Below are 27499 nucleotides of genomic sequence, written 5' to 3' on the forward strand. Positions count from 1 at the left end.
AGAAACAGTGCTGAGAAGCAGAGCAGCAGGTCTGGGCAAGGGACGAGCTAGAGAGGCAGCAGCACAGCACCCAGAGTGGGACAAGATGGGGGTGAAAGCAGGTTGGGACACCATGCTTTGAGGATGATAGGAAACCAGGCAATGTAGAGCTGCTGGGCATGAAGCTGCTCTTAGCTGAAGGTACAGATGGCCACAGAAAGGGTCAGACAGACAGTGATCCATCCCCAAGTGACCAATTAAGTTGTCCTATCAACTCCCTACTACTTCTAGAGCAGAATCAAGGACCTCAGCAGCACAGAACACATTTTATGTTTACATCCAAACACTGCAATACATTTTTGGGGTGCAGGCAAGCCTCTAACACTGAAATTTCCACAGAGAGAGATCACTGAAAGGTGGGCAGTGCTACTACATGAGAACTGGAATTCAAACACATGCTCCAGCTTGAATTTCCCTCTCCTACCCAACGCCCTCCTATAGGTTTGAAGCCAGTTCTAGGTCTATGCTGTCTTACCTACAAGCCCATCAAGGGTGTGAGGAATCTTTCAATAGCATTTAGCAAGCCTCAGAACAGGTTCTCAGGTCTGACACGGGGCATCCCATGCATTAAAGGCAGAGCTGTGCAGGACTGAATAGCTATGCAGCTGGAATAATGCTTAAAAAGGTTAAAAAGCCCACCTTAATAATCCATGTTTTTACGCAAATTGACAGTTATCAAAAAGAAGCAGAAAAGGAAGAGCTGTGGAATACTCTGGCACATGCTCTTCATACCAATGAATTTAGACTGTGTGTTTTCTTTTGTGTCTAGTCTGCTGCAAGGGCTTGGCGTGAGCTGGAGCCAAGGCAGCCAGTGGGGAGCATCAGCTTGGACCTTCCCACAGAGCTCTTGGCTTGCACTGCAGACTCGCAGAGAAATGTCTCTTCCCTCTGCTCTCCTCCTCCTCTGCAGGCAGACAGCCAAATCCCAAACTTAGTTTCATCACTTTGAGGGTGAAGTAACACAAATGACTTCTACAGACCAACCCAGGAGATACATGGGTGGAAGCAGGCTTAGGATCTGAGCCCTTTGGTGCATGTGGGCTCACCAGAGTCAAACACAGCAGATCATAGGGCTCTTTCTTTTGGGGAGAAATGTCTGTTTAACAGCAATGAAATGGTCACAGCCCTACAGCCTGAAACAGCAAGAAGCTCTCCAAGTTTCCCCAAACTGTCCCCCACTGCAGCTTAATTCTGACTTGAAGGAACAAACTAACTCTACACTCTCCGACTCCCTGAGTATTGAAGAGTAGGCTGCTGGCAGAGCACACTAGATACAGAGCAAGACAAAGAGCTTTCAAACATGGGTGCTTAAACACTATCAACAGAAAACAACCTTAGCCCAACAACCACCACTCAGTGCTAACACTTTGTCATTACTGATGAACCACTGCACCAAGTACATTAAGAAAGTCTGGACAGGAGAAAAGCTACAGCAGGTCCTGGCACCCACCACTCACATGAGTTTTATGCTATAGTTCAATGTCAGTTCTGACTTGCCCAGCTTGTGTTTATGGTCAGTGGACAGCAATGTCCTTTCTGCAACCTGAAACCTAACCCACACTCCCACATATCAAAGGAAAGCATCAGCTGGAGGAATGCAGGAAGGCTTCCACTCACCTCCTCCCTTGGCCTTAGCCTTTAGACCACCAACCTTGAGAAACAGGCTGAAGCAGGAGACCTGGCTCCTAAACGTCGGCAGGTTTGCGGCTAATGGCAAAGCATCTTCCATTAAGGTCACTTAGTTTCCAACCCTTGGGTAAATCTGGTGACCTATCTCTCCTCCTGCTTTTAAGAAAGGGAAAAAATTGCTTCCCAGAAGCTATCAGGCTGTCAGGAGTTAGGATAAACAAAAGGACTAGACTCAACCTTCAAATTATTCAGGGATTTTGCAACCAACTTTTTAAAAGCCTCCAGTAATGAGTCACTTACACTTTTTATTTGTAATTTATTCAGCAGATATCAGGAATAAAGGTTTCCTAGGAAGCAGGGGGAGCAGTCAGGTTTCAGATCATGAAACAGATGCATCTAACGGCGAGTCATCAGCATCCTAAGAAATACCACTTCAACATTTATTTGAAATCCAAGATGAAGTCATCTCTACCCAACACCAGAACCCTTCTGGTGCCCAAATGTTTTGCAGTTCCACCAGTAATTTGGCTTCAGTGATCATAAACTGAGCCATAGTGGATGCTGGGTCTATGAATACCTCTGCTATTTTCCCTCTTATGGCGAAAGGAGAACTGCTTTATTTTGGTAGTATCACTTTCCAATTGCTAAGGCGGCTGTACTTGACCTCAGCAGTGGTACTGAGGATTGAATCACCATGTCTATGTTCTGGAGTCAACCCTGACATGCTATTCCACACCTCATCAGTGAATGCCCCATTTTTGTTTTGTCTGTTCTGCAAAAATAATCAGATTTTCATTACCTACTGAGTTAAATCCCTACAGAGCTAGGTGAGAGCAAAGTTTCCAAAGAGACATTTTGGCTAACAGCTGCCTGGGGAACTCCAATTCCTTTTAAAGCTCCTCTACCATGCCAAAAATAGCATGCCAAAGATTTCCTCCATGAAAAAATAAATTAATCTTACCCTTTTTTCCTCCACAAAACAACTGGGGTGAAGTTGCGCATATTCAGAGCTAGGACATGAACTGTTAAGCAAGAACTGTTTAATCTTCCATAACTTCTTGCATAGAAAGCAATTCTGAGAAGCCTTAAAGGAAATTGCACAGATCAAAAGATTAAGTTACAAGTATAGGTATCCTGGCTACAATATGGTTTAGACATTACCTGGTATTAAACAACTAACTGAAGACATTCTGTACCAGATTGTCTCAATGTTCTGTCCAGCTGACCTTGGTTTTCCCCTGAAAAAGATGCAGTGAGCACCATCTACAGGGGTTCTGAGCACATCCCACCTCAAACTCCGCCAAAGACACAGGGAAACTCTCCCCTGTTGCTTTATGCTTTAGTTAGAGCCGAAATTACCACCTGCCAGCAATGACTAACAGCAACAGATCTCACACAAGGCACAACGTAAAACTGTCAGTGAGAGGTGTACAGATTGCCCTACATGTTCCCTCCCATGCTAACATGCAGACACTGCTGGCTGGAAGCTGATATTCCAACTAGGAGCATTAATGACAGCCAGTAGTAATGCTGCTTTGCTCCGTGCCGTTTTGGATGTGCAAAGGATAGAGACAAAGCTCTTCTTTGCTGTCACCCTTATGATAGCAGAGGAGACTCAAAAAAGCAAAGAGTTAAAGAACTCTCAAGGAATTTTCCTCAAGTCATTCTTTGGAACTAAAAGGTTAATTTAATGGTTTGGTCATCTAAAAACTTTTAACCTTAAATTGCCTGAACTTTCAATACTGTATGTTTTCGGTAGGAGTCATATCTCACTGATCATTTTACTCTGGTCATAACAAACCAGAATTCATTTTCCAGTGCCTGGGGACCTGGACATCAGAAAAGTTGGGTCCACCCATGATAACAGATAATTAAAATACTTCACTTCTCCTAAGTCCAAAATTCTTTATCATTTGTGCTTAAAATTATCTATAAATTGTTGTGGTGGGTGGTTTGTTGGGGTTTATGTATTCATTATTCTGCTAATCCATCTTCTGAGTTGGATTAGCCTGAGGACAAACCCCCACCATGCAGCTGATTAGTATCAAAAACCTCACTATCTATGGGGAAGGGGCTGTAGAGATGTTCTTACCCTCAGCGAACATTGAATATTTGAATCCCAGTGATGCCTATGAGAGCTCTTTAAAAATAACTGATGAAAGATTCCCAGAAGCTTCAGTGGGTAAAACACAAGGCAAGCAGCCATACAGCCGAGCCAGTGATGTACAAAACCTAGAAAATCCCCAAATCCATCACACACACACACACAAAACCCACCCACCCACCATCCCTTCTATTGGCATAAGGTGGTAACTAACCTTTCATATGAACAGAGTGAAAGCAAAATGACTCCACACCTTTTACATGCAAGTGGTAGGTGGGAGCAAACCACAAAAATACATCATTTGCTTGGAAACAAACTTGCCAGGTTTATAACTTCTGCAGCACAAACTCCACCCTTGAGTGTGCAGTCAGAGACAAACGGAATTCTCCACAGGGGCCCAACTTCCACCTTGTTGTTGTTTCCAGGTTTTGACTCTGATTCATAAGCTTGGATTTCTTGGAGGATTGTGTGTTCTGGAAAACCTGTCAGAGGCAGATTAATTGTTGGACCAATGGCAATTAAAGAAAAATACTGCAGCATCTGCTTTAACAGATGCTTCTTCAGAAACATTTTAATCCATGTGATAAAACACATTTTTATGGAGCTTTTGCTTGCTTTCATCCAGTGAGTCACACTCCAGCACATCAAGTTCCTGTCACCTTATTGAATTCCCATGAATTTAACACCTGACTTGTCAGTTGCAGACATCGCTAACTTAAAGCTACTCCCCTTGTCCTGTCCCTACAGGCCCTTGTCCAAAGCCCCTCTCCAGGTTTCCTGTAGCCCCTTTAGGCACTGGAGCCGCTCTAAGGTCTCCTCTTAAGGAGCCTTCTCTTCTCCAGGCTGACCCAGCCCAGCTCTCTCAGCCTGGCTCCAGAGCAGAGCTGCTTCAGCCCTCACAGCATCTCTTCTGGGCTCACTCAGCTCCAGATCTTTCTTATGTTTAGGGCTCCAGAGCTGGATGCAGTACTCCAGGGTGGGATCTCACCATAGCGCAGAATCCCCTCTCTCAACCCCGCTGGTTACACCGCTGGAGATACAGCCCAACAGTTGGTTTCTGGGCTGCAAGTGCACACAGCCAGGACACAGGGAGCTTCTCATCAACCAACACCCCCCCAGTCTTCCTCCTCAGGGCTGCTCTCAATCCAGTCTGTACAGTCTGTGTTTGTGCTGGGGATTGCCCCAGCCCAGGTGGAAGACCTTGTACTTGGCCTTGTTGAACTGCATGAGGTTCACACTGGCCCGCCTCTCTAGCCTGTCAAGGTCCCTCTGGATGGCTGATAATGCTGCAAATCTGCAGCTAATGGAACAGTAACTCCCAAGTCTGAACAGCTCCAGTGGCTTTGCTTTTACCTCAGTAGTATTCAGAAAAAGCAGGAAAAAGTGAGCAACCACCACTTGAGCAGCTCCCAGGATGTGGCCAGTCTTTGTTTTGCTGTTATCCTCACAGTACTACATTCTAAGACAAGAAAGTAAAAGTCATCAGTTCAGGGGTTCTTCACATGAAATGCTCCTTATACATGCCATTAACCAAAGGTTGAGGAAAAGCTGGATTAGATTAACTTCTCTTCAGGCAAACACCTTTCCTATCAAAGTATGACAGTAGAACATAAATTTTCATGGATGGATGGCACATAAATATTAACTGGGATGTATTCTAGGATATGAAAACAGAGGAGAAGGAAGAGATGGCAACTGGTATGATTAAGTAGGAAACATAAGTAATCGATCAGAAAACCTAAGGATATAGAAGAAAATGATCTACTGAGAAGGTGAATGACACATTTTTAGAAATGGAATGGAAGAGATTAAAACAAGAAAACTATCATGGACAATAAAAAAATCCTCTAGATGCTCCCAATTAAGGCTTAAGTTATTCATCTCAAAGCAAGGACACCAAGGCAAGAAAATCAAACTAGATAATCTAAGAGTCTCAGTGAGCACTAAACTCTGAATGCCAGAGAAGCACGGGATTTTAGTATTGCCAGATTGAAGTAACTGTGCACAACCTACACCTGAAGAAAGTCCTCAAAGAGAAATTGAGAACCTTGTATAAAAATAAATTTATTGCTCAACAGTGGAAACAGAGATTTATTCACTATCTTTAACACTCAAAGAGATTCTCTTTCTTAACGGAGGAAACAGAAGTAAGTATCCTCAGGAGCCCACAATGAAAACATGCAGATGACAGTAAGATCAAATACTCTGGGAGCAAACCCCATAACTAAGTTGAATATTCTAGGTGGGCATTGAAATATTTTATATTACTATTAACTTACAGACATCATCTTCCACATTTTAAAATACATTATTGCTTTATATTCTGTGACAACATTTCCCTCTCTTTCAGAGTCTTTTTTGCCGTGCTAAGTTTGAGCGTTTGAAATCTGCATTCCTCATGAACTGCTCTTGACTTCTGCTGGAACCAAGAGTGCATATATCCATTGTAGAAATCAACTGCTGTAAGCTTCTTCTTTAATATGACTGCTTTGATTCCAACCCAGCCTTCCTAAAAGTAAACACAAACAAATGGCAGCAAGCTTCTTCCATGGTTTTAAATTATCTTTAGCTCTCACTAGGCTGACTTGCAGAATACAGTTTATTTAATGTCATCATATTTACATTAGAAGTCAAATACTTTCTTACAACTGAAAAGCTTGTTAGTGGAAATCAGAAGTTCTCCAAGATAGCAAATAAGACAACTCATGCTAATCTCAACTAGCTCAGTGCGTATCAATGGACAATTAAGACAAAAATTGTGTAACATACAAATACTAAAAACTGCATCCCTAGGGCAGTGAATATAAAATAAATGGGAAAAACCTACCTTGCAACGAGCTATCAGTGTTTGGGATGATTTATGGTATAAGAGCGAACCAGGAACAGCTCCACAGTCATTTAATATTTGATCTAAAAGCAAAGCAAGAGTGTCTTGCATTTTTACAGCACCAAGATCAAAAAAGTTTGAAACACTTATGTCTCTTTGAAGCACAAGTCACTATTTTGCCCAAAAATATTTTATTGTATTCTCTGGTTTAATATACCCAAATAAGCAGGGGAGAATCAGAACAGTCATTCTGGCACTGGTCCCTATCTGATCCAGAAATAGTCCTCATGAGAGATCCCCAGACAACGGCATTAGAAGAAGATCTCCTAACTAACTAGAGAATTCAAATCCTCTAATCTCAGGATTCACAAGACCATACCTGCTGCTCACTCAACATCAAGGCGCAGGAATGACCTTAAAACCCATTTTATGCTCATCTTTGGGCACAGAAACTTACTGCACTCTGAGCATACATGAGACTGACTTAGTTCTACTGGAGTTTCAGAAAGCAGTACTCAAAGCTATCGTTTAGTACCACTGCATACGATCTCCAAGTCAATGTTTGAAAAGACAGGAAAATTTAATTTCAAAGTAAATACCAGCAAAACCAGGGATATCATCCACTTCCACAAAATCCAGAAGTTTAACCGTAGTACCCTTCCAGAGCGTCTGCAAAGGGAACTGGAAACAGAAGTAGATGACACACTGAGAATATTTTCATGACTTCCAGGCAACTGTCTAGTTTCTTTCTTATGCAAGATACCTGTGACAACATTAGGGGGCAAATTTAGGTCTATGTCCAGATAAGACTTTTCTTATTATATCCAGTTTTCCTTGTTCTTCCTCATCTCACTGACAAGCAAGCCATCAGCATATGCAATAATTAGTAAAGCAACTAGCTACAATAGCTGTTTACTGAAGCTGTTTGCACTGTTCACTGTCATGCAAAGATGTTATTAACAGTGTTCTGTAATCCTCTCAAATGCATCAGTTGCAATCTCAGAATCAGTAAGGAATCAGTTGCAATCTAAGGAATCAGTACAAAACTACTGGGCTGACTTCACACTTGGAATCAAGTCTATGAAAATTCTCCTCTACATTAATTCTACTTCTAATGCTAAACTATGCTGGGATTTTAGAACACATGCTGGGTTTTAAAGGATAAAATAACTTGAGTTTTAGGCATTAGTTAAAATACCCACACCAAACTCAGACATGCTAGAGGACAGAAAAGCGCTAAAAAAAATCCACTGTCTTACCATGCTTCCTATTGCACGATGCAGCTGAATTATTTGTGCAGCTGTTTGCTCTTCCCATCTTATACAGCTCTTAGCTACAGATATTTTAGGAGCTAGAAGGGAAAAATAATAGAAGACTTCATATTTTGTTTTGCATCTTTTTGCAAACAAATAGCTGTACCATTTTACCCTATTTCAAACCCAACTTCACCCTGACCAATGGCAGGTTTACCTCTAGCCATAGGTACCTTAGTCAACAACTAGAGAAAAGATTCTGTAAAAACCTCCTTTTGATTATTTATACTTTATTCTCAGTTGTCCTCTTATTTACCCAATGCACTGCAAGCTGGTAACATATATTTATAAGCACAGCTTAACACTTTTGGCTGTTACAGCCATCAAGAATAAACTCAGATTTTGTGACATCACTCTTGGTTTTGATATTGTAATGGACAACTGGAACAAACATGTTAATGTAGGAAGTCTGTAGAAGAAATACAAAGCTTTCTTCCCCCTTTGTACAACTTCTTTAAGCCAGAGAAGGCAATGGAGAGACCATATTGAGAAAGGTACCTAAACAATATAACATCCAGCACAGCAGGAAGAAACTTATTTTTTCAGCTGATAAAAACAAAATGAACAAGTTGCACTAAATACGATTTGTACCTACCAAATGTTACACCTTCTTCTGGTTGTTCTTTTTTATTTTTTAAACTTTCAGGCAAGTTTCTCAGAACTGATATCAGCTGTAAAATTAGATTTTGTACAGAGTATTAGCAAAGCTAAGAACAGCATATTTATTAATAGTACTTAATTTTTCATCAGTGAAACTTTCATGTGAGCTTTTAGACAATTGGGTCGGTATATTCAGAAGACTTGTATCATACACAAAAACACCTTGAAGGCATCCTTCCCACTGAATCACAATTCAAAAACCCCAAGTATTATTTTATGGATGATCTCCTCTCTGATATTAATCCCAGAACAGGACAAAATCTGGGATTATTAAGACAGAAAAGCAGATATTCACTCAATGAAAGAAGAAACTGCACCGTTTCCACACAAAGCACGAGTTCTTCACTGAACAGAAAGAGACCAGCAAGGCACAGGATGAACACTGACTGCTTATCACACACCACGCAGCTTTCCTCTCATCAAGACGAAGTGCTCACAAACACCAGTTTCAGATCATTCTCCTCTTAACAGTTACAGCCAACTCAGAGCAAGATTAAAAAGAATTCTGTTTACACATGTTAAAAGCAAGGTGCTAATGAGAACTGACACTAGCTTGAGCTTGCATGACTTTACCATGTTCGCACCCATCTTTGACAGTATCACTTCCAGCTCCTTTGCAGTACAGCGTGGAGGAACAGCAAACTCTTCTTGCTTAATAATTGGACCTACATCAAACCTGTGAAGCAAAAAACATACAAGCTTACTAGAGGAGAAGCTTTAACTCAACCAGCAGTTAAAAACTCTATATTCAATACATTAACTCAATTACTAATTACCCTTTTTCCCCTCTACAACTTTGTTTTTCACACATTATCAAATACTGTTTAGTTCACAAGGTAACACAGAGAAAAGAATATCAGATATATCTTGGCAAGCAAGATTCGCCTCAGCAAGCTGAGTCTGAACACACAATTTACAGTTCAGAAGCAGGCCTGAGAAGAAACAACCTGAAGTATTCAGAAGAAACTAGTTTCAAGCTTTCCTGAGACCTATTATAGACAAGCATCTAAGAAACAAAAGTTAACTGTGATAATGTGTTTTCTCAAGCCTTTTAAGCCAGAGTTTGTGCTGAAACTAAACCATATAGTCTCTCTCTCATCCCCAGATAGGCAACTGTTTGTCCTCTGTTTCACTTACAGGATGTTACAGGTGACTCTGAAGTCTGAACAACAGATCTTTCCCGCCACGTCATACCAAGCCTATCCATCTAGCTGTGTGACTGACTGTTCTCTGTCTGCTGCCTGTAACAATGCTAAAAATTAGAGAACAGGCCTAGAGCCTGGAGTGCAAATTACACACTCACTAAAATACTGTATTTGTAGCAAGTCTCATATGGTCAGATGAAAGTTTAAGTGTTTCAACTTCTAATATTAAACACACACATTAGAAAAAAGTAGTAATTACAGAATGATTTAAATAGTGGCTTAAGTGGTGATGATTTAAAGTCCTGAGAACCAACAGAAGCTTTTGGAAAGCACAGCTAACCTACCTTTTTGGTCTTATTTCCATAATTGTGACCCCAGTCACTTTATCACCATGAAGCACTGTGTGGATTATGGGTGCAGGACCACGCCATCGTGGGAGGCAGCTGGGATGGACGTTCAGCACGCCACTGAATTGAAATGGTTTAGGTTAGAATAGGAACAGTACCTGAAGCGTACGTAAATGGGTGTGCAACACTTATTACACTGAAAATACTTGAAGAATTATCTGCTCAGACCTTCTGAAGTGTTACTGGTTTAAATATACACTTAAAGGAAAATTCACAGTATATAACCTTCAGTTTTTCAGTGAACACAAAGAGAGATGAGAGGAATAAAGATAAACACATTATACTGAACTTTTGCATAGGCCTCTATCAACATGTTAAAGAACAACAGTGAACCAACAGAAGCAGGGCTCAAGCTAAGCAGATGAACCCAGGGAAGAAGTTGACCTCATCTGCTACAAATCACAGGTGCTGACTCAAAAAATAACTAATGAAGCAGCAATAGATGTCTTGTCAACCCACATACTATGGGAACTGCAGAATAAGGTCCTCGCTCAGGAGACGACCAAATGATGCCACCACACCCACATCAAACTGCCCCGCAGGTCCCGTGTGGGGCCACTCGTGAACAGGCAGCTGGAGCTCCCGGGCACAGCTCCTCACAGGCAGGTCCATGGGCAGGCGCGAGGGCAGGGTCACCACCTCCAGCCTGGACACGAGCGAGTCCTCGCTGGGCTCCCTGGGGAGGACAAGGCACTGAAGGGCTCATGCAAGCAGACAGAGAGAGGAGAAGGCTGGGTCACCTCCACCCCTTGCTCTGCCCTCCTCAGCACCTACCCCTACAACTCCTATCCCCTACTTGGTCCCCAGCCTCCCTTCACTGGCCTCAACCCTGTTGCTACCTCAGCTTCCTCCCTCCAACCCAAAAACCGATCTCCATACCCCCTGCCACCCTCTAAGCCCTGTAACCCCCTTGCGAGCCCTCTCCATCAACCCACTCATGACTCCAAGGTCCTTGTCCCACCCTAAGCCCCCTTCCCTCCACCTTCCCAACCAACCTCTGCCCAAACCACGCTCCTTGCCTCACCCCGACCCCATCTCATCCCACAACGACCCCTGAAACTCCCCAGCATCCCCCATCTCCCGCTCTTCAGTGCCCAGCCCTCCCTCCACTCGCTCAGTTCCCGGCCCCCCGCACACCCCGGCCCCGGTACACCCCGGCCGGTACCTGGCTGCCTGCAGGGCCCGCAGCGCGGTGACGGCGAAGCGGTCAGTGCCGAAGAACAGGACCCGCCATGGCGGCGCCCCCGCCGCCGCCCCCCGCACCGCCTTCACGCCCTCCCGCCAGGCGCGCAGCCACCGGCCCCTCATGGCGGCGCTTCCGGCGCCGGGAGATGCCGCACGCAGGGGCGCGGAGCCCGCCTCGGGGCGGGACGGAGCCGCCCTCCTCAGGCTGAGGCGGCGGCGCCATGTTGGTGCGGGGCGGTGCTCCCTCAGCGCAGGGTGGCGGTGGAGGGCAGCGCGTTTCGCGGTCTTATGTGCCAAGCACGGTCACCGTCCTTGGCTTCTGTTTCTCCACAGCGTCGGCACTGACCGGGCGAGCGTAACCCGTGTCGGTGGAGCCGCAACCTTGTCCCTCCTGACCCTGAGTTGGCCGCTCCGCCTCAGTGTGGAGATAAGGGCAGGCAGGGGTGTTGACATCGCAGCCACTGAGGCTCCGCTGGCTCCGACTCAAGCTCATTTGTGTGTCCGCCTCTGTGGGCTGCTTTGTTTTAACAGTGATTATAACTTAAAGAATGTTTTCTTGTAAACGGTGGGGTCAGAATAACCACTTAAAAGAACCGTCTTCTCCCATAACATAAGAATAAAAGTATTTTATCGTTCTAAGAACATCATTCTCCCCCGTGGAAAGCTGGGTTGTTTGTGTAGCTTTCCATTTCGTGTAAATTATATACACAAATTCCCTATGCATCTAAATCGCTGTGTATCCTACAGCCTTTGACAGTGGGAATTTCTAAAACATGGAATGTGAGAAATCTGGAAATAGTTTCAGTGAAAACATGTAAATTACTTGGAAATTGGATGACAATTCATGTCAGACACATACAGGAGGGAAGGATCACTAAGGAAAGGGAAATCTTGTGCTGTGTTCAGCGGCTCTGTGCATATTCATTCCCTTTTCCATGTGTTTTACCCATCATTAGAGATTTCTTCTCTCACACATAGAAGGTGCTACCACTTCCAATGGTAGAAAGAAAGGAGAATTGAGAAAGTGCTGTTATAGGGAACAAAAAATGAGTTGGGATATCCTAAATGAGGTGCTTACACTCCTGTGCCCTGAGAAAAGGAGAGTATATTACCAAATACCGAGGTATTTCCTAGCTGAGTATCGGTATGTCAAAATTAATTGCTCCATTAAACTTAATTCTCTATTACTTGGGGAGCCCCATGAAAATCCTCAGTTCAGTCACGTGCAGGACACTGTTCGGTTCCAGACACCACATCCTGGGGTGCTAGATGAAAGGATACAGTAAGATATAAACAAGAACATGGCAAGGATGAAGGAATGGCTTCTGCTTGAGAAGAGATTAAAGCAAGCAGCACAGTTCATGTGGGAAAGTGGAGATGGGAGAAGGGCAGGCGAGCAGCCTGTCTTATCACAAATACTATGGAGCTGTAAACACGGAACAATTAGTCGTTGCACAATCACTGAGTGATTATAGGCACTTACAGGCATCAGGCCCCTAAAGAGAAGAAGCAGTATTCCACACAGTGTGTAATTTGACTGCTTCTTCCAGATGCTGGGAAGATTTGAGCACTTAATATCTCAGCTGCTGAAAAATACCCATGGTTTCTCGAAGCAAACAGTGCGGTTGCTGGACAGAGATGTCCTGTGTGGTGCCGATGAATACCAGCTAGCTGAGGTCTTGGGAGAAACCCTGGATTTACCACCAGCACATCAGAAAGGCCAGGGATATACCATGCGTGTCCGTATGGCCCAAATGCCACCCAAAAGCTGGGAATTTGAACCTGGCATCCAGGTGCTGCTCGGTGTCAATTTCCAGGTATCAGATCCCAGCACAAGGTATTGAACATGGCAGCAGCACATGGGCACCGAGTGTGGAGCTTCTGCTGCTCACCAGGGGGCTGAAACCCTGGGGATGGATTCACAGTTCTCGCAGGATTAAAGCTCCTGGAAATACTGAAACTGTGCTGAGTTTCTGCCAGACTTACACATGGAGTAATTAATGTTTCATTTATGAAGTGGACTTAAATTCTCCAGTATACTTGCTCCCAAGTAATTAATGCTCTGATAGGACTGTTCAAACAGATCACAGCTATTATTTAGTGTTATGCTTTGGACAGATGAATTTTAGCTGAACATTTATTTCGGTGTAATTTTTTTTCAGCAGAATGAAAGCATCAATCTGATTGATTCACAAAAGAAAAAAATAAAGCTCACATATCTTGCTTTCCTGCTGCATTTGAACTCTGCTTTTGTACATGGAGAAAAAAAATCCCCACAACCCTGAATGTTTAGTTATTCTGTAACCAGGCACTTCAGGTCAAAGACACAGAAGGGATCAAAAAAGATAAGCAAAATTAAAATGCCAAGGTCAGACAAGCTCTTCCTAAGCATAGTGAAGACAATCCAAGGAGGAAGCAGAACACCAATCAGCATCCTATCTCCACTTCGCTTCCTAGCCAAAGACACTGAAAGTGTCTCCAAGAAGTAAAAAGATATCTCCCATGAAAGAGCGCCAGTGTTGTCAAGGGAAATATGAAATAAAACACTCCCAGCCGTTGCTGAAGAGATTGTCCTGAGTGTGTTCGTGCTCCTCTGGAGAAGGAGAGGATTACTGGGTGCAGGGGACATTTAGTGGTGTCCCACATGGACCTCTCTTCTGCAAACAGCCCAAAGGCAGGACAGGACCCAGACAGCCACTGCAGAGCTGCGAGGTGCCTGATGTCCCAGGCGCTGCAGGCACTCTGTCACCTCTGGTCAGGTTTCTCCATCTGGTTGCAGAAGCTTCAGTGTGGGGAAATTGGGTTACACCGGCATGTCCGGCTTCCACTCAGTGGTTGGGGAAACACTTCATTTTTCTTTTTTAAATATAGGTACATAAATCAAGCCATGTACAAAATTGGGATCGAAAAGAGACCTTCTGGGGGTTTGCAGTCGCCTTCCTCCTGTTACAGTCACCTCTTCACCATGTGTAGCATCTCCGTGCCTTTACTCAGAAACTGCACTACAGAGGACAGGCATTTTCTTTACCCCTTTCTCAAAGGCCATGAGCCAGAGGATTTGGGTTTGTAGCTTGTGAGACCATCATTGTACCTCATCCCTGGCAGTGGAAATTTCACAAGGACACTGTAGAGAAGCATTCTGCAGAGTGATGGCACTTCTAAATGATCCAACTTGAAATGAGGAGGAAGGACAGCCCAATTTACAGCATGGTCTGATGTCCTGGCTCGACCTGCCTCCCCCAGCGGAGAGGAGCTCTTGTTTCCTGCAGGATGTGTTTCTGAGTGCAAGCTCCATCTGATCGCTGCCAGGCTGACTGAACAGTAAAACATCCCTCTCTGGGGAGTGCGTGTGTCTGCCGTGTGAAACTTCACAGGGGCAGCCAGAGGAAGCTCTGAATCAAATACGAGATGGGATTCAAAGGATTAATCGCACTGGAACACAGCTTCAGTGCCAAAGACACTTTATTTCAAGCTGGAAGAAGCCAAGAACAAGACAAATGTAAGGATACAGTGCTCGTCTCCAATTAACCTTAGCTAACCAGTGCTAGCTGTGTGCTCCAAGCCTGTCAGAGAGGTACCTAGCTTGCTCTGCAGTATGCAGCTCCATCCATAGATCAAATAGTTCAGGTAGGAGGAACCTCCTTTCCCAATGTGGATGGCACAGCCAGCCAGCCCATCAGCCTTGTGGCACTGCAAAGCCTCTTAGCAGCCTGTTGACTTAGCCAACTGTTGCCAGTACCTGCAAAACAGGGATGGCAAAATCTCCAGCGGGTGCTTTGTCTGTGAAGTCAGTCACTCTTGTGAGATGCTCTGAGAGCCTTAGAATGACCATTCACTAAAAGAAAAAAAAGAAGGGGCTTTATCAGGACATGCTTCCTTTACATGAGGACAGAGCCAGGCAGAGTGAACGTTATCATTTATTTTAACCACAGGGTAACTTATTACTGAGTGTCATTCTGCTCAGCATGCTCTGCTAATACTGATTAGGCCAATAGCTTGAGCAAATAAACTAGAAGTTCCTGTGGTTTATTCTTTGGGAAAAGGTCATTCACCTCATGTAAATGGACCCACTAAAGAGGTGTGTTTTTTCCAGGGGCTGGAGCGAACCTCACCTGTTGGACTGGCCTTCAGACATGACTCAGGAGCAGAATGAATCACAGCTCGTAGTGTACCAAGAGTAGAAGGAAAGGCAACCTTGTCACCGTGGTGAGGCACTGACGGCTGCTTGGAGAAGACATCTTCAGGCAGCAGGGCTTAAAGAAGAAATGTAGCTTCCTCTCTGCTGGAACAGCGTGTTTCTGGTGAGTTAGCGGAGACGAACGGACATTCCTGCTGCTGGGTTAATTTATAGCTATCTGTAAAGAAAGACTTCTTTATTTATTTCAGTTAGAAAGCTCCAATCTGTGGAAATTTTAAGTGAAGGCTGCATAACTTGTTTAAGGAGAGACTGAATGGCAAGTGAGAAGCAGGCTGGGCTAACTCCTGCATATAAGCAGCCTGGAAAGCAGTCAGCGGAAAATATTTCCTATAACTCAGGTTTGCTCTTTAACTTTTGACTTTACAAAGGTTAAAAATTAGTGCAGATTGCCTTCTTGCTCTGGTATTTTAAATATTAAACATTTCTCTTGTGTTCTTTAGTTGAACTCATTCCTCAATATACCTTTATAAACCAACCCACCCATTTGTATCTCCATGGTGTGCCACTGTATATCCTTTATGAGTCCCAAAGGCAGGGCATCCCACTTTTACAATGAATTTGGAATAACTGATGCATTTGAACGCAATCAATATAAGATAAGATAACCTCCAGGAAAAGAGTCTGGATGACAAGAGGAAACTCTTTTACAAAGACTGGGGTGTTATAAGTGCATTGTCCCGTATTATGTAGTGAGTATTGAGGAGGGGGTCCAGAGGGACATTATCATCTTAACTTGCTGGTCTTTCCATAAGACTTTTTTCCCCCATCTTTACTTATATCAATATAGTATCTCAAGACTTTTCATTTGCAGAGTGAGGGCAACATCTGACTTGGTAAGAACCATGAGTATTAGACCTGATAAAAACCAATGTACGAAGCACATGATGGTTTCACAACACCACAGATCGTGCTCTGGCTGGAAGGAGTCCATGTGCAACTGGGAATGTGCATGTTCCTGCATGGGGACATGCCCCTCACCAGGTTACGCCAGCCTTTAGAGCACCGACCTACCATTTAAGTGCTGGGATGAATATGTAGAGCAACAAGCAGTCACTTGCCATTTTTTGGATTTTCTTGAGATTCTGTTGAATGCCACCAAAGTCCACAGATCCTGGTTTTGAGCAGCAGGATTTAGGCTGGCATTGGTGACTCTTTGTCCTGAAGTCCACACAGCACAGAAAATTTGCAGCTTTTGAAGTGAAAATCCCATGTGCAGAAGAAAGGAACTACAGTATTGTTCAGGTGTAAATATAAACTCAAAATAAAAAAGGAAGAGTGTTTCCTTGAGAGGTGCTGGCCTCTTAGTTCTTTCTCCTTCCTTCCATAAAAGCATAAAATGCATGAGCTTTCTCTCATTTCAGCCTCCCGTGCTGCACCCAACCTGGGAAGCAACCTCAGAAGGGTCTTGGGTGTCTTCAGAGGGCTAGAAGATCGAAGTCTACAGGTTAGAGTTGTCAAAGGCCTGGATGTCAAAGGCTTCACGCCCATCCAGCAGCAGCTGAGTGACTGCTGAGATGTGAGGCAGGGGGAAAATGGAGAAGACATCACCCACACTCTCTCAGCTTGCTTGGTGGAGCAGTGATGTCCCACACCAGGATTTGGGCGGCAGAGCAGAGCTGCTGCGTGGTGGAAGCTGGAGGAGATGCCTTTACAAATCTCTCTTTCAGACTGGAAGATCCAAACTCTTGTGGGACTCACTGTTTCCTTACCGAGGAAACTGGAGGTGCAGGCAGTGTTCTGGATCCTGCTCAGGCTCTCCACTGGGGTATATACAGTGGCCTGAGAACAGTTTGCTTTGCAGCTTTGAAGAATGCAGCTTCCAAACTAGTTTAGTCAGTTTGATGCAGATGTTATAGATCTTTAAAATAACAGGGGGGTCCCTTAAAGTCTTTTACCTGAATTTCCTGTTAGTGCACAACACATACCTGTTCTGCTACTGTATTGTAGCTGAGAAGTTCCGGTCTGTGGGAGATCTGGCAGTCACTACTTTATGAAGTAGGGAAGGACTTCTAGCAGCTGTGTAGCATCCCTGCTGTGCATGCCAGCTTTGGTGTGGGCACCAGGAGGTGGCCCACAAGTTATGAAACACCTTAGGAGAAAATCAGCAACATGCATGTCGAATATTCCTGTTGCAGCAAATGATGAGACAGCAAGATTTAGCACATTCAAGTGGCACCTTCTTATTAGGGTGTAGTAGACTTGTAACTTGATTTCATTGGCGCCAAGACTTTATTACCTCTTTTGAGAGGAGGATTCCACATGAATAAGCTAAAGGTTACTTGCACAGCAAGGTAATTGGCACAGCTAACTGCAGGGAGCAGCTTTACCCATGTTTTCTGAAATAGAGAGTCAAAGTGGACCATGTATTTAAGAGTCCTCAAGGAATTGCTCACAGGTGGTTTTCTGGCAGCAGGGAGCAAGCCAGCATGCCTGTTTGGCTATAAAATGTGACCTTTGAATTGTGAAGACACTGAGAAGGGGAGGGAAATAGTAGCAATCATTAGGTCTATAACCGACAGGACAAATGCCTCCTGGAAAAGTCAGCAGTGTTGTTGACACACCTAGCATGGTGGAACATGCTCGGGAGTGATTTGCAGCGAAGAGTTTCAGACAGTGCCACACTACAAAGGCAGGTAAAAGTTGAGAGTATCAGACAGTTGTAAAAGTCTTAGTTTTCATATAATAATTAATGGCCTGTGGGGCCAGCACGTCTGCGGGACACACGTGTGTTGTGGTGTCATTCGCCTGAGAGAGGGTGATGGATGAGATGAGGCCAGTGAGCGGTGGTGAAGCACTGGGGAGAGCCAGCCAACCATCTCAGACTAACAGTGCACAGATGGGAACCCTCTGCTCAAGTCAGGTCCCTCCAAAGGAGGCTGAAGTTGGGCAAGCTGCCATAAAAGCTGGATTGATGCCACTGACAGATGAGAGACTAAAGATCAAGGAGGAGCTTTCTACTTCTCTGAGGGATGTGAGGTACCTTTGCCTCAATGGCACGCTGGCTTTTCTTCCTCTTGGAGCTGAGCCCTCCAATTCCTCATCTCCACACCCTTATTCTGCCATCCGTGGATTGGCAGCAGGTAGTCACTGTCCACGAAGTGTATTCTTTAAGTTTTGTGGCAGGGGAGCAAGGAGGGAAGAGAGAGATTAGCTGAGGAGGGGCTGGTTTACAGCGGCCAAGCTTGCATCTGCACGGTGTCACCTAGGCAAGGGGTCCAACCCCAGGCAGCAGACCCTGTGCCAGAGCCGCTCTGCTCACCTCAGGTGGCTCCCGGGATGTCTGTACCTGTCCTGGCAGCTCAGACTCACAGGAGAAAACAGATGCCACAGCTACAGGGGTACATCAGGTTTGAGTACAGAGCTGGAGCAAGGAGGGGAATCAGCATGAGCACAGGCTCATTTAAAAGATCATTTCTACTTGTTGTTTAGCCTCCTTTCATCTGCTGTAGACACTAGAGGAGAAACATGCTGGCCTGCTGTCTCCAGTCCCTCTGAGTAATAACCTGTGTAACTTTCAGGGCTCCTACTGATAAAACCAGTGGCACTGTATGGTGGGAGCTCGCAGAGGTTACCTTACCCCTCACCTCTCATCTCTTTTTCTTTCCCAGACATCTGCTCACTGAAGAAACTCTGGTGAAGGCGTGATCCACCCCAGCACACACACAAATATGAAGCTTTTCTGGATAATCCCATTTTTCCTGCTGCAAGGTAGAGTCTTGTCTTGGAGGATAATGGTGTGGGTGAAGTAGGTCACACATGCTGAACTGTCATCCAGAACCTTCTCCACTTCTCAGTGCATGAGATAAGGTTGTGCCCTCCTGGCTGCATTCTGCCTGCTTGGAGAGACAGGCTGGACAACCCTGGGAGCCAAGGGAAGGCCATTTCTAGCCTGAAGTATTGCAGTGTGCAACCATTGCATCTTTCTGCTCTTTTCCTCCCCAGCCAACGCAGAGCAAGACATGGATGTCCCCACAGCCCTTGCCCGCATAGACACGTACGACCATGCAGCAGACGTGACCCCTGCGCTGAGTATAAGTGAAGAGGAGCTGGAGGTGCTGCTCTGGTTCTTCCGCACAGAAGACCGTAAGTCCCATTGGCATTCCTGAGTTGAGAGTTGAAATATAGACAGTCAGTCCTTGGCCGTTAACCCTCCTCCTAATGGAGCTGCCAAAGGGAATTACCTGAGGATATGATTTACCCCAGATACATAATCCTTCAGTCTCACCTCCAGAAGAAGTGTGGGTAAAGACAGGCACGAGGCTTTGCTGAGAAAATGTCTCTGCCCAGAGTGGGGTCGGCCTCTTTCAGGCACAGCCTGGCAAGAGAGCAGAGGGCTGGGGTGACCAGTGATTTTGGCAGGGTAGAGGGAGCAGGTTGATATGAGCAGGTCAGTGCCAGGAGGATCAACTTCAAAGCCACAAAAATCAAGGACGGGGCATCCGCTGGCATCTGTGCTGCACACCCCAGCCCGTGTTCAAAGGCAAAATCTATCCACCTGAGTGTGCAGTGGTGAGAAAGGCTGTGGAACAGAAGGGCCCTTCTAGCAGTGCTCTTGGTGGGACACTGCAGCTCCCAGCCTTGCTCCCAGCCTGGGGCAGGGCCGAAGCCACACGTGGTACATGTGGCCAGTATGGGGGATACAGAGCCTGAGGTGGGGGGCTGTGAGCCACAGAAAGCAGCTGTGTAAGTCTCCTGCCCAGGGAGGGAGAGTTATCCCCCAAAATGTGACCTGGGTGCTCTGCTCTGGGTGCTGAGCTGGACATGGGCACCTCTGCCCCCATCCTGCAGCCAAGCCATGGCACTTTGAGCTTGGGTATCCTTGGAAAAGGCCTGGCTGGGCTCTGCAGGACACCCTGCTCTGTGCATGCTAACGCTGCCTCTCTGCTTTCCCCCAGCGTCAACATGGAATTACTCCGTCCTTGCACTTTCCTTCGTGGCCATGATTTTGGGTCTTGTCCTTCTGGCCCGTAACGTTACACAGAACAGGTGAGACAGGAAAATCTGGGGTTCTTTTAGTGTGCGGTGGTATGCTGAAACCCCCCAGCTGACAGGGTTTGGCAGAGCAGGGCAGGACAAGCCCTGAGTGATGGGGAGAAGAGCAAAGACAAAACCCCTTTGACCTGAGTTTCGTTGTAAAACCGTGCCTGACTCCCTGCTCTCCTTGTGTGTTGCTTGGAATGAGCCCCTTCACTTTCCAGGCCATGGATCCTCAGCAGTAAAGTGCCTGTGACAGCTCTGCCCAGCCAAGCTGGGAGGGAAGGAAAATTAGATGCATCGTGTGAGGTGCTCCTCATGTGAGGGGCTCTGGAGCAGGACTCCCCAGCCTTGCCGTCTGCATTCCCATGATGTTCCCCTGGCCCGTACTGCTAAACAACAACCTGGCAGCTGAGGAGCAACTCACTGTTCTCTACAGCAAGAGGACTTAACTTCTGGGTCAGAGCTTCCATTTCCAATGAGAGAAAAAGAACTGATGTCCCAAGTCAGCCACACTGTCGTTCTAATGACGGTTTACTGGCTGTTGCTGCCTCACCGTGGTGTGCTGTGTGTTCTCCAAGTGTAAACCCACAACTCAAACACTGCAGACCTCTTAACACAACACAGTGCAGCTGTTTTCCCACAAGCAGCTGCCGTGTTCCCAGAGCCAAGGCGTGAAGAGATGGATGGAACCATCTCTGCAGGTAGATACTTACCCCAGATGTGGGCTGGGCTTGCTGCTTCACTCCATGTTTCCTTTCTGTCCCTTCCCTGCAGGAAAAGGAAGAGACACATGTACAGCGCAGCAGTGCAGAAGACGCAGCAGGCGGAGCTGGAAACCAAGCAAGCCCTGGTCTCTGTGCAGGAGCACAGCCCCAGTGAACCACAGAAGGAGGAGCCGGTGCCCCAGGATCAGAAATCAGGAGAAGTCGTGGTGCAGTGGAAGGATGGGACTGTCACGTCTCTGTATGCAGAGAAGTCTGAGGACACCCAGTAACAGCAGCTTAAACCCAACCATTCAGGTCCTAACGAATGTAACAGAATGTCTTCATTCATAGTGATGGAAGTTGAAAAACACAGTTTAGCCTGGGGAAACAAAAGAGAATAAAAAGCAGCAGCAGAGCTGCACCAGCACAAGTGGCTCTGGATTTGCAAACCTGGGCTTCCCTGGTTCAGCTGGTGGCTGGCTGGTCTTCACCTGCTGCTCTCGGTGCCTCCACCCTTCTCTCTGGTGCTGGCTTCATCCCCTGTTGCACCCAGGCCAGAGCTGAGCCGGGACAAAGGGCAGGAGGTGTGGGAACACACCATCAGCCAGGGAACACACTGTCCTGTCCCATCAGGAGAACAGCCACACGGACATGGAGACACTTCTGTTCTTTTCAGAAATCATCTTTATTAAAATACTTTCCAAAGTAGTTGTTTGAAATCCCATATTGAATCTCTCTATCAGTAAGGTCTTCTATATATATATAGGTTTATATGTACAAATATACACCTGATTGTGTTACTCTGCAGAGTAACTGCACCTCTGCAAACTAACTGCTTCTCCAGGGAGAAGGAGAACATTTAACCTGATACAGCAAATGAAGCTGAGCACACAGCCCTTGGTCCTGGCTCGGGCACAGGCAGAGCCTGGTCTGCTTTGGGGTTCACTTCGTGCCCTTCACTGGGCACACGTAAAAGCCATGAAATAATTTAAGACATTTTTTAAACACATCAGTCTTTTAACAAAGGCTTTTCAGAGCTCGTCCTCATCAGTGAAGCATTTCTCCTCGTAAAGCCTTTGAAAAGGAACGTTATAGTGTAAAAAGTGGATTAAACCCCAGCTATTTTGGTATGACTTATTTGATGCATGGGAATTGGTTTCGGGACACCTGAGGCCTTTAGTTGGCTGAAACAGTATCTGTAGCTTGGATTAAAAATACACAAAAATTCCTCCTACTTATTGCTCAGTGAGGGCACCCGGGAGAGGAGCGAGGTGGATGTCCCCATGCTTTGTTAATGATTGATTCCCCCTTCCTAGGCTCCCATCACTGCTCCGAGCTGGCTGGAGGCCCTGGGGACAGCCCTCACCCTCCCAATGGTGCCCATGGCTCTGGCTGCTCCAGGAACTGCCTGAATCCACCCGGAAAGCTGGGCTGGCCCCCAGTGCTGGTGGCAGGACAAGATGCACACACTGCGGCGGTGCTCAGCCAGAGGGGTCGGGAGCCAGGGCAGGGGCAGGCAGGGTGATGCCATGGCTGATTTTAGGCTCTCAGCACCCCATCTGCACACCACATCACCACCACAGGCTTTGCCCTGCCCACCAGCAGCCCATTGGTCCATCACGGATGCTCTTAGCCCTTGTGGAGTTGGGGGAACAGGGTCTCTCACCACTCCGTCCTGCAGCCCGCAGGGACACCTCCTAAAATATCTTGAAGCCCTTCAGCAGGGTGAGCGTGGGAGCTTTCCTCTTGCTCTGCGCCCGCGAGGACTTGACGGTGACCAGCTTGGCCTGTGCCACCGAGGGGATCTCCTTGTAGTTGACGGTGGAGAGGGTGTTGAAGGTGCAGCTGGCCAAGCCGTGCCGGGCGGGCAGCGCCACCGGCGTGGCCATGGGCAGGCACGGCCGCTCCTCGGTGATGAAGAGAGGCCGCACGGGCAGGTTCCACTGTGCCCGGCGCCGCACCTCGCGCACGGCCTCGTGGAACACGTGCTGCACCCCTGCGAAGTCCTGGCACGCCGACACCTCGTAGTACAGGCACCCGAACCGGCTCGCCAGGGACAGCCCTTCGGCTGCGGGCACCTGCCTGGCGAGAGCGAGGGGATGGTGCAGCATCCCGAGGGGATGCAACCACCAGAAAGGGGAGTGAGGGATGCAGGTGGGGAGCAACGGACCCTGAATCCTGGTGAACACGGCGCTCTGCTCCTGGGACAAGTAGGGAACATGAGTCCCAAATTGTTTTGCCTTTCCCAGAATCCCAGAGCAATGGGCTGCGTGAGTCCCTTGGGAATCATGCAACCTCCTGTGCCAGGGATGTGATGGCACTGGGAAGCTGGGTACAGCACAGGAAGCACTGGGAAGGGAGGAGACAGTGTGTGCTGTGGGGACAGGGAAGCCTCGGTGCTGGGAGCACAGGGTGGGTCAGCAACGTGCGTGACTCAAGGATCCATGGGACCAACACTCAGCACAGCCCCAGAACAGCACAAAAGGCCAGAAAAACACATTGGGGACATGCAGTGCTGGCAGCGGGACGGGTGAGGAAGGGCTCCAGGGAAAGGGCACATCCAGAGGGGAGCGAGGAGCTGGAGCAGGCTCAAGCCCTGCCTGGGGATGGTGACTCTGCCCAACCACGCAGCCGAAAAACATCCCACTGAAAATACCAACGGGCTCAAAATAAATACATCATCCCCAGGCAGGAGAGCAGGAACCTCGGAGATGTGGGAGGATGTGGCACATACCGATGGGGGTGGAAATACCCACAATAGAAATCAGATTTGGGTTTTGCATCCCAGTTGGAGGGATGGGGGGGGGATCTGTGAGCTCTCCCCACCGGGAAAAGACAGCCTTGCCCCATGCCTAGTACCTGTACTGTTCCATGTCCAGCTTGTTGCCCAGGAGGAGCACAGGACACCGGCTCTGGCAGCCCCTTGCATGCAGGGCCAGGACCTCCAGGTAGCGCTGGCAGCCCTCGAAGCTCTTCCTGTCATCGATGCTGTACACCACGAGGAAGGCGCTGGCCCAGCACAGGTAGCGCTCGCAATTCCCGGGGCCATCCTGGAGGCGAGAGGAGCGGCTGAGCTGTGGTCCAGCCGCATCCAGCTGGGTCACAGCAGGCGTTTGGCACCAGCACTGCCCCGGTGTCTCACCTCGTCAGCCGTGTCCATCACCTTCAGCAGCACAGGCTGCTGGTCCACCAGCTCCTCCGAGGTGTAGGTGTCCTCTGCAAGGAGAAGGGTGGTTGTGAGGATGGGCTGGGGTGTCCCGTCTGCTCCAAAGCCAAGCAAAGCTCTGGATGCTTGGGATACCATGGAAAAATCTCAGCCCCTGATGAGGAGCATCCTCCACTGACACCTCCCACCTTGCTCCTTCCTGAGACAACATTACTTTGGGGGGCTGGTGGTGATGCTGCTGGGAAGCCTGGTGAGGAACACTTATTTCTCTCTGTGTGCTGCAAGTGTGGGCTCCCACGGGATAAGGAGGGAGGGAAGGAGCCCAGCACAGCCGTCACTGCACCCAGGGCTCAACCCTTATCTAAATGCCATGACATGGTGAGATAAAGCGAGTTTGGGGCTTGACACCGGGGCTGTTTCCCAATTAATCAGGCAAAAGCAGCACCCTTTTCCTTTGGAAGAAGGGCGGGCAGAGCTGCTGAGCCATTCCCCTGGGAGAAAGATGCCTTCTCCCTGCTGGTCCTAACGGATGCGTTTCAGAAAGGTTTTGACGTGGGAAGATGAAAACACATTCCTAAAAAAGATCCGAGGAGGAAAGGATTTGTCCTTCTTTCCTAAGAGTCACTGAGTTATGAGGGGCTGGAGTCGGTTCCTGGACAAGCTCCATATCTCCCTAATGTCCCCGATAAATCATTCCTGGTTCTTCCCTGCTCCCTGGAGTCCAGCCTAGGAAAATAGTGATTAATTACTCAAACGAGTGAAAAATAATGCCCAGAACCGCTCATTGCAAAGCGCAGCCCCTGGGGCCACCCGCTCTGCAGCCCCCTTTGTCCCCAGCCCTTCCCTGCCTGACACCCCAGGAGCAAGCAGGAGGCTCCCCAAGGACCCCCAATAGCTCAGCTGTCAGGTTTTGGGGTGATGGGACATTGCCCGCAGGGAGAGTGCTGCCTCTGTTTGTACAGGCGGGTTTGGGTCAAATCCAGCCCTTCTGTTGTTTTTCATGTAATTTTGGGTGCTGCTTTTTTTCTCCTTAAATGCCACATTCGTGGGAAACACGGGAGACCGGGAGGATGCTCCATGGGAGCTCATGGGGGGAAAACACCCGCAGAGGAAGCATCTTACCCAAGTTCGGGTCATATTCGCTTATGAACCTCTTGGTTAGAAACTTCACGGTCAGAGCTGCAGGAGGTGAAACAGGCGGGTGAGGCGGGTGCCCCCCCATGGCACCGGCACCCCAGCACCTCCTTGATGCCTGTACATCCCCATAGCATCGGGGCGCCCGCCTCACCTGACTTGCCGGCCCCGCGGCACCCCAGGATGGCCACGTTGCACTCGCCGAGGGGGCTCTGGGGCGGCCGCTCGCCGCCGGTTCGGGGTTTGCCGAACATCGAGGACATCCTCTGTCCTATAGGAGAGACGGGGGGGACGTGGGGCACCCGCTGCCATCCCGGGTGGGGACCTTCCAGTGGGGTGCCCCAGGCTGGGGGGGCCGAGAAGGGGGATCCCCTCTCCTCTATCCGCATCCTGGAGCCACAGCGGCCGGCAGCAGCATCCCAGCTCCCCACCCAGCAAACAGAGGGACCCCCCAGCCCTCTGCCCACCCTTTGCACCCCAGAAAGAGAAGAGAAACGCGGCCTCCCACCTTAAAGCCCTGCTCTGGAGGAGCCGCGGGGCTCTCGGGGGGCCTGGGGAGCAGCAGCCCCCGTGCGCCGGGAGCGGATGAATGAGGCAGGAGGAGGCGACCGCGGCTCCCGCCGCTCGGGCTCCAGCCAAACTCCTTGTAAGGAATGCTGCCGCGCCGGCGCCGATGGACACGCTGCCCGGCACCCCGAGGGCAGGCCCCCGAGCTCCCGGGGCTTCGGGTAGGGACCCCTGGTCCCAAAACGCATCATGACTCTGCTCAGTGGCCACCTCACCGTGTCCCACCACCTTCCATGTCCCAACCGCCCTGCCGTGTCCCACCACTTTATCATGTCCCAGAACCTCATCACGTCCCCAGCAAGCCAAAGCCTGGTCCCACCTCCCTGGCTGAGGCCGGTGCACTCATGACACCTCCTGCAGGCAGAGCAGCACCCAGGAGCGATGCTGCCTGTGCATCCACCCTGCCCACCACCTGCACAGCTCCTGTGGATGCACCAAAGCACAGAGACCTGCTGCTGCTGCTGACAGAGGTTTTGCAAGGTGGGGAAAATCCCCCTTTTTCCACCCAAAAGGCACAGTCCCAAAAGGAAAAGGGGAGCACAGGGAGTACTCACCGCTGCCCGCACCAAGCCATCAGCCAGCACCCAGCGGGCTCTGAGCCTGAGTAGGTGGTGGAGGCTGAAGTCAGCGTTGTCATGGTGATCACAGCCATTTGGGATGGGGCTCTGCACCCGGGATGCAGGAAACGGCCCCCACACCAGCCCCAAGGGATTTCAATGGGGGGCCATAGCCAGGGCTGGGGGGTGAAGGCAGCTCTGTGGCCGTGCAGGGCTGCTACTCCATTGGGGTTATTGCCCTTTAATGCTGGCAGGATATTTATAAACCCTCCCAAAATAGTCTGGGAGTGTGGAAGTCCCTGCAAGCCCCGGGATGGGGATCATGGGGATCACTCCCCTGTGGGAAGCAAAACCCCTTTGGGGACCCCCAGACTCCCTTTGGACAGGCCAAGGATGCTTGAAAGCAACTGGAGCTGAATGTGGTACTTTAAGCTGGGTACCAGTAAGGACCAATGATGGTAACGCAAGCGCAAAGCTCTCACCTTCTCCCCTAAACTCAGGTATTTGGGGAGCCTGCTGGGTCCATGATCCTGGGGCAATGGCTTTGCTGTTGCATGGTGCTCCAGGAGCTCCCGGCTGCTGGGATGAGGGGCTGAGGAGGAAGGAAAGAATAAACCTTCAGGAAGGGTGCAATTATGCAACAGAACTAACCCCTGGCTATAGATGGCAATGGGGGACTTGAGGAGCAGCCCCCCGGGTGAGCCCTGCTGCTGGCCCTCCTCAGCATCACATGGCAGGGGTGAAATAGGGTTTCTAGCCAGGGAAAGCTGTGAATAGCACTCAAATGAGTGATGCACCGCAAATAACACTTTTATTCACTGTTAAAGTCTGTGTGAGTCGCGGGGGGGTTGTCTCTGCCTGCAGCTGGACTGCTTTTGGTGAGAAGG

The 27499-nt window shown here is 48.2% G+C and overlaps 3 protein-coding genes and 1 long non-coding RNA gene across 8 annotated transcripts; 1 reads left to right on the plus strand and 3 right to left on the minus strand.

The window, feature by feature from the left end:
• Positions 1-355: 355 nt before the first annotated feature.
• On the minus strand, positions 356-11471 carry MTFMT (mitochondrial methionyl-tRNA formyltransferase). 2 transcript variants are annotated; one of them, XM_030497544.1, is made up of 11 exons: positions 11290-11471; positions 10588-10800; positions 10062-10184; positions 9146-9248; positions 8508-8583; positions 7859-7950; positions 7199-7280; positions 6600-6682; positions 6052-6281; positions 5126-5231; positions 356-4254 (listed from the first exon to the last, which is right to left on the minus strand). In XM_030497544.1, the coding sequence occupies exons 1-9, from the start codon at positions 11430-11432 to the stop codon at positions 6081-6083; spliced, it is 1116 nt and encodes a 371-aa protein (XP_030353404.1). In that variant the 5' UTR covers positions 11433-11471; the 3' UTR covers positions 356-4254; positions 5126-5231; positions 6052-6080. The 2 variants fall into 2 exon arrangements, with proteins under 2 accessions (XP_030353404.1, XP_030353403.1); XM_030497543.1 differs by having other exon boundaries at positions 1968-4254; positions 5126-6281; positions 11290-11470.
• Positions 11472-14757: 3286 nt separating this feature from the next.
• LOC115612796 lies at positions 14758-18637 on the minus strand. The gene is made up of 3 exons (XR_003993156.1): positions 18488-18637; positions 15422-15664; positions 14758-15048 (listed from the first exon to the last, which is right to left on the minus strand). It is a non-coding gene; the product is annotated as an uncharacterized LOC115612796 (long non-coding RNA).
• Positions 15427-21912, plus strand: SLC51B (solute carrier family 51 subunit beta). 2 transcript variants are annotated; one of them, XM_030497549.1, is made up of 5 exons: positions 15427-15610; positions 19116-19215; positions 19450-19590; positions 20403-20493; positions 21259-21912. In XM_030497549.1, the coding sequence occupies exons 2-5, from the start codon at positions 19176-19178 to the stop codon at positions 21476-21478; spliced, it is 492 nt and encodes a 163-aa protein (XP_030353409.1). In that variant the 5' UTR covers positions 15427-15610; positions 19116-19175; the 3' UTR covers positions 21479-21912. The 2 variants fall into 2 exon arrangements, with proteins under 2 accessions (XP_030353409.1, XP_030353410.1); XM_030497550.1 differs by lacking the exon at positions 19116-19215 and having other exon boundaries at positions 15521-15610.
• RASL12 (RAS like family 12) lies at positions 21855-26678 on the minus strand. 3 transcript variants are annotated; one of them, XM_030497547.1, is made up of 6 exons: positions 25997-26678; positions 25643-25759; positions 25477-25533; positions 24331-24404; positions 24048-24238; positions 21855-23270 (listed from the first exon to the last, which is right to left on the minus strand). In XM_030497547.1, exons 2-6 carry the CDS (start codon positions 25749-25751, stop codon positions 22886-22888), a joined length of 816 nt encoding a protein of 271 aa, XP_030353407.1. In that variant the 5' UTR covers positions 25752-25759; positions 25997-26678; the 3' UTR covers positions 21855-22885. The 3 variants fall into 3 exon arrangements, with proteins under 3 accessions (XP_030353407.1, XP_030353408.1, XP_030353406.1); XM_030497548.1 differs by having other exon boundaries at positions 26610-26666; XM_030497546.1 differs by having other exon boundaries at positions 25643-26678.
• Between the last annotated feature and the right edge of the window lie 821 nt (positions 26679-27499).

Source organism: Strigops habroptila, chromosome 9 (genome assembly GCF_004027225.2).
Source record: "Strigops habroptila isolate Jane chromosome 9, bStrHab1.2.pri, whole genome shotgun sequence".
NCBI lineage: Eukaryota > Metazoa > Chordata > Aves > Psittaciformes > Psittacidae > Strigops > Strigops habroptila.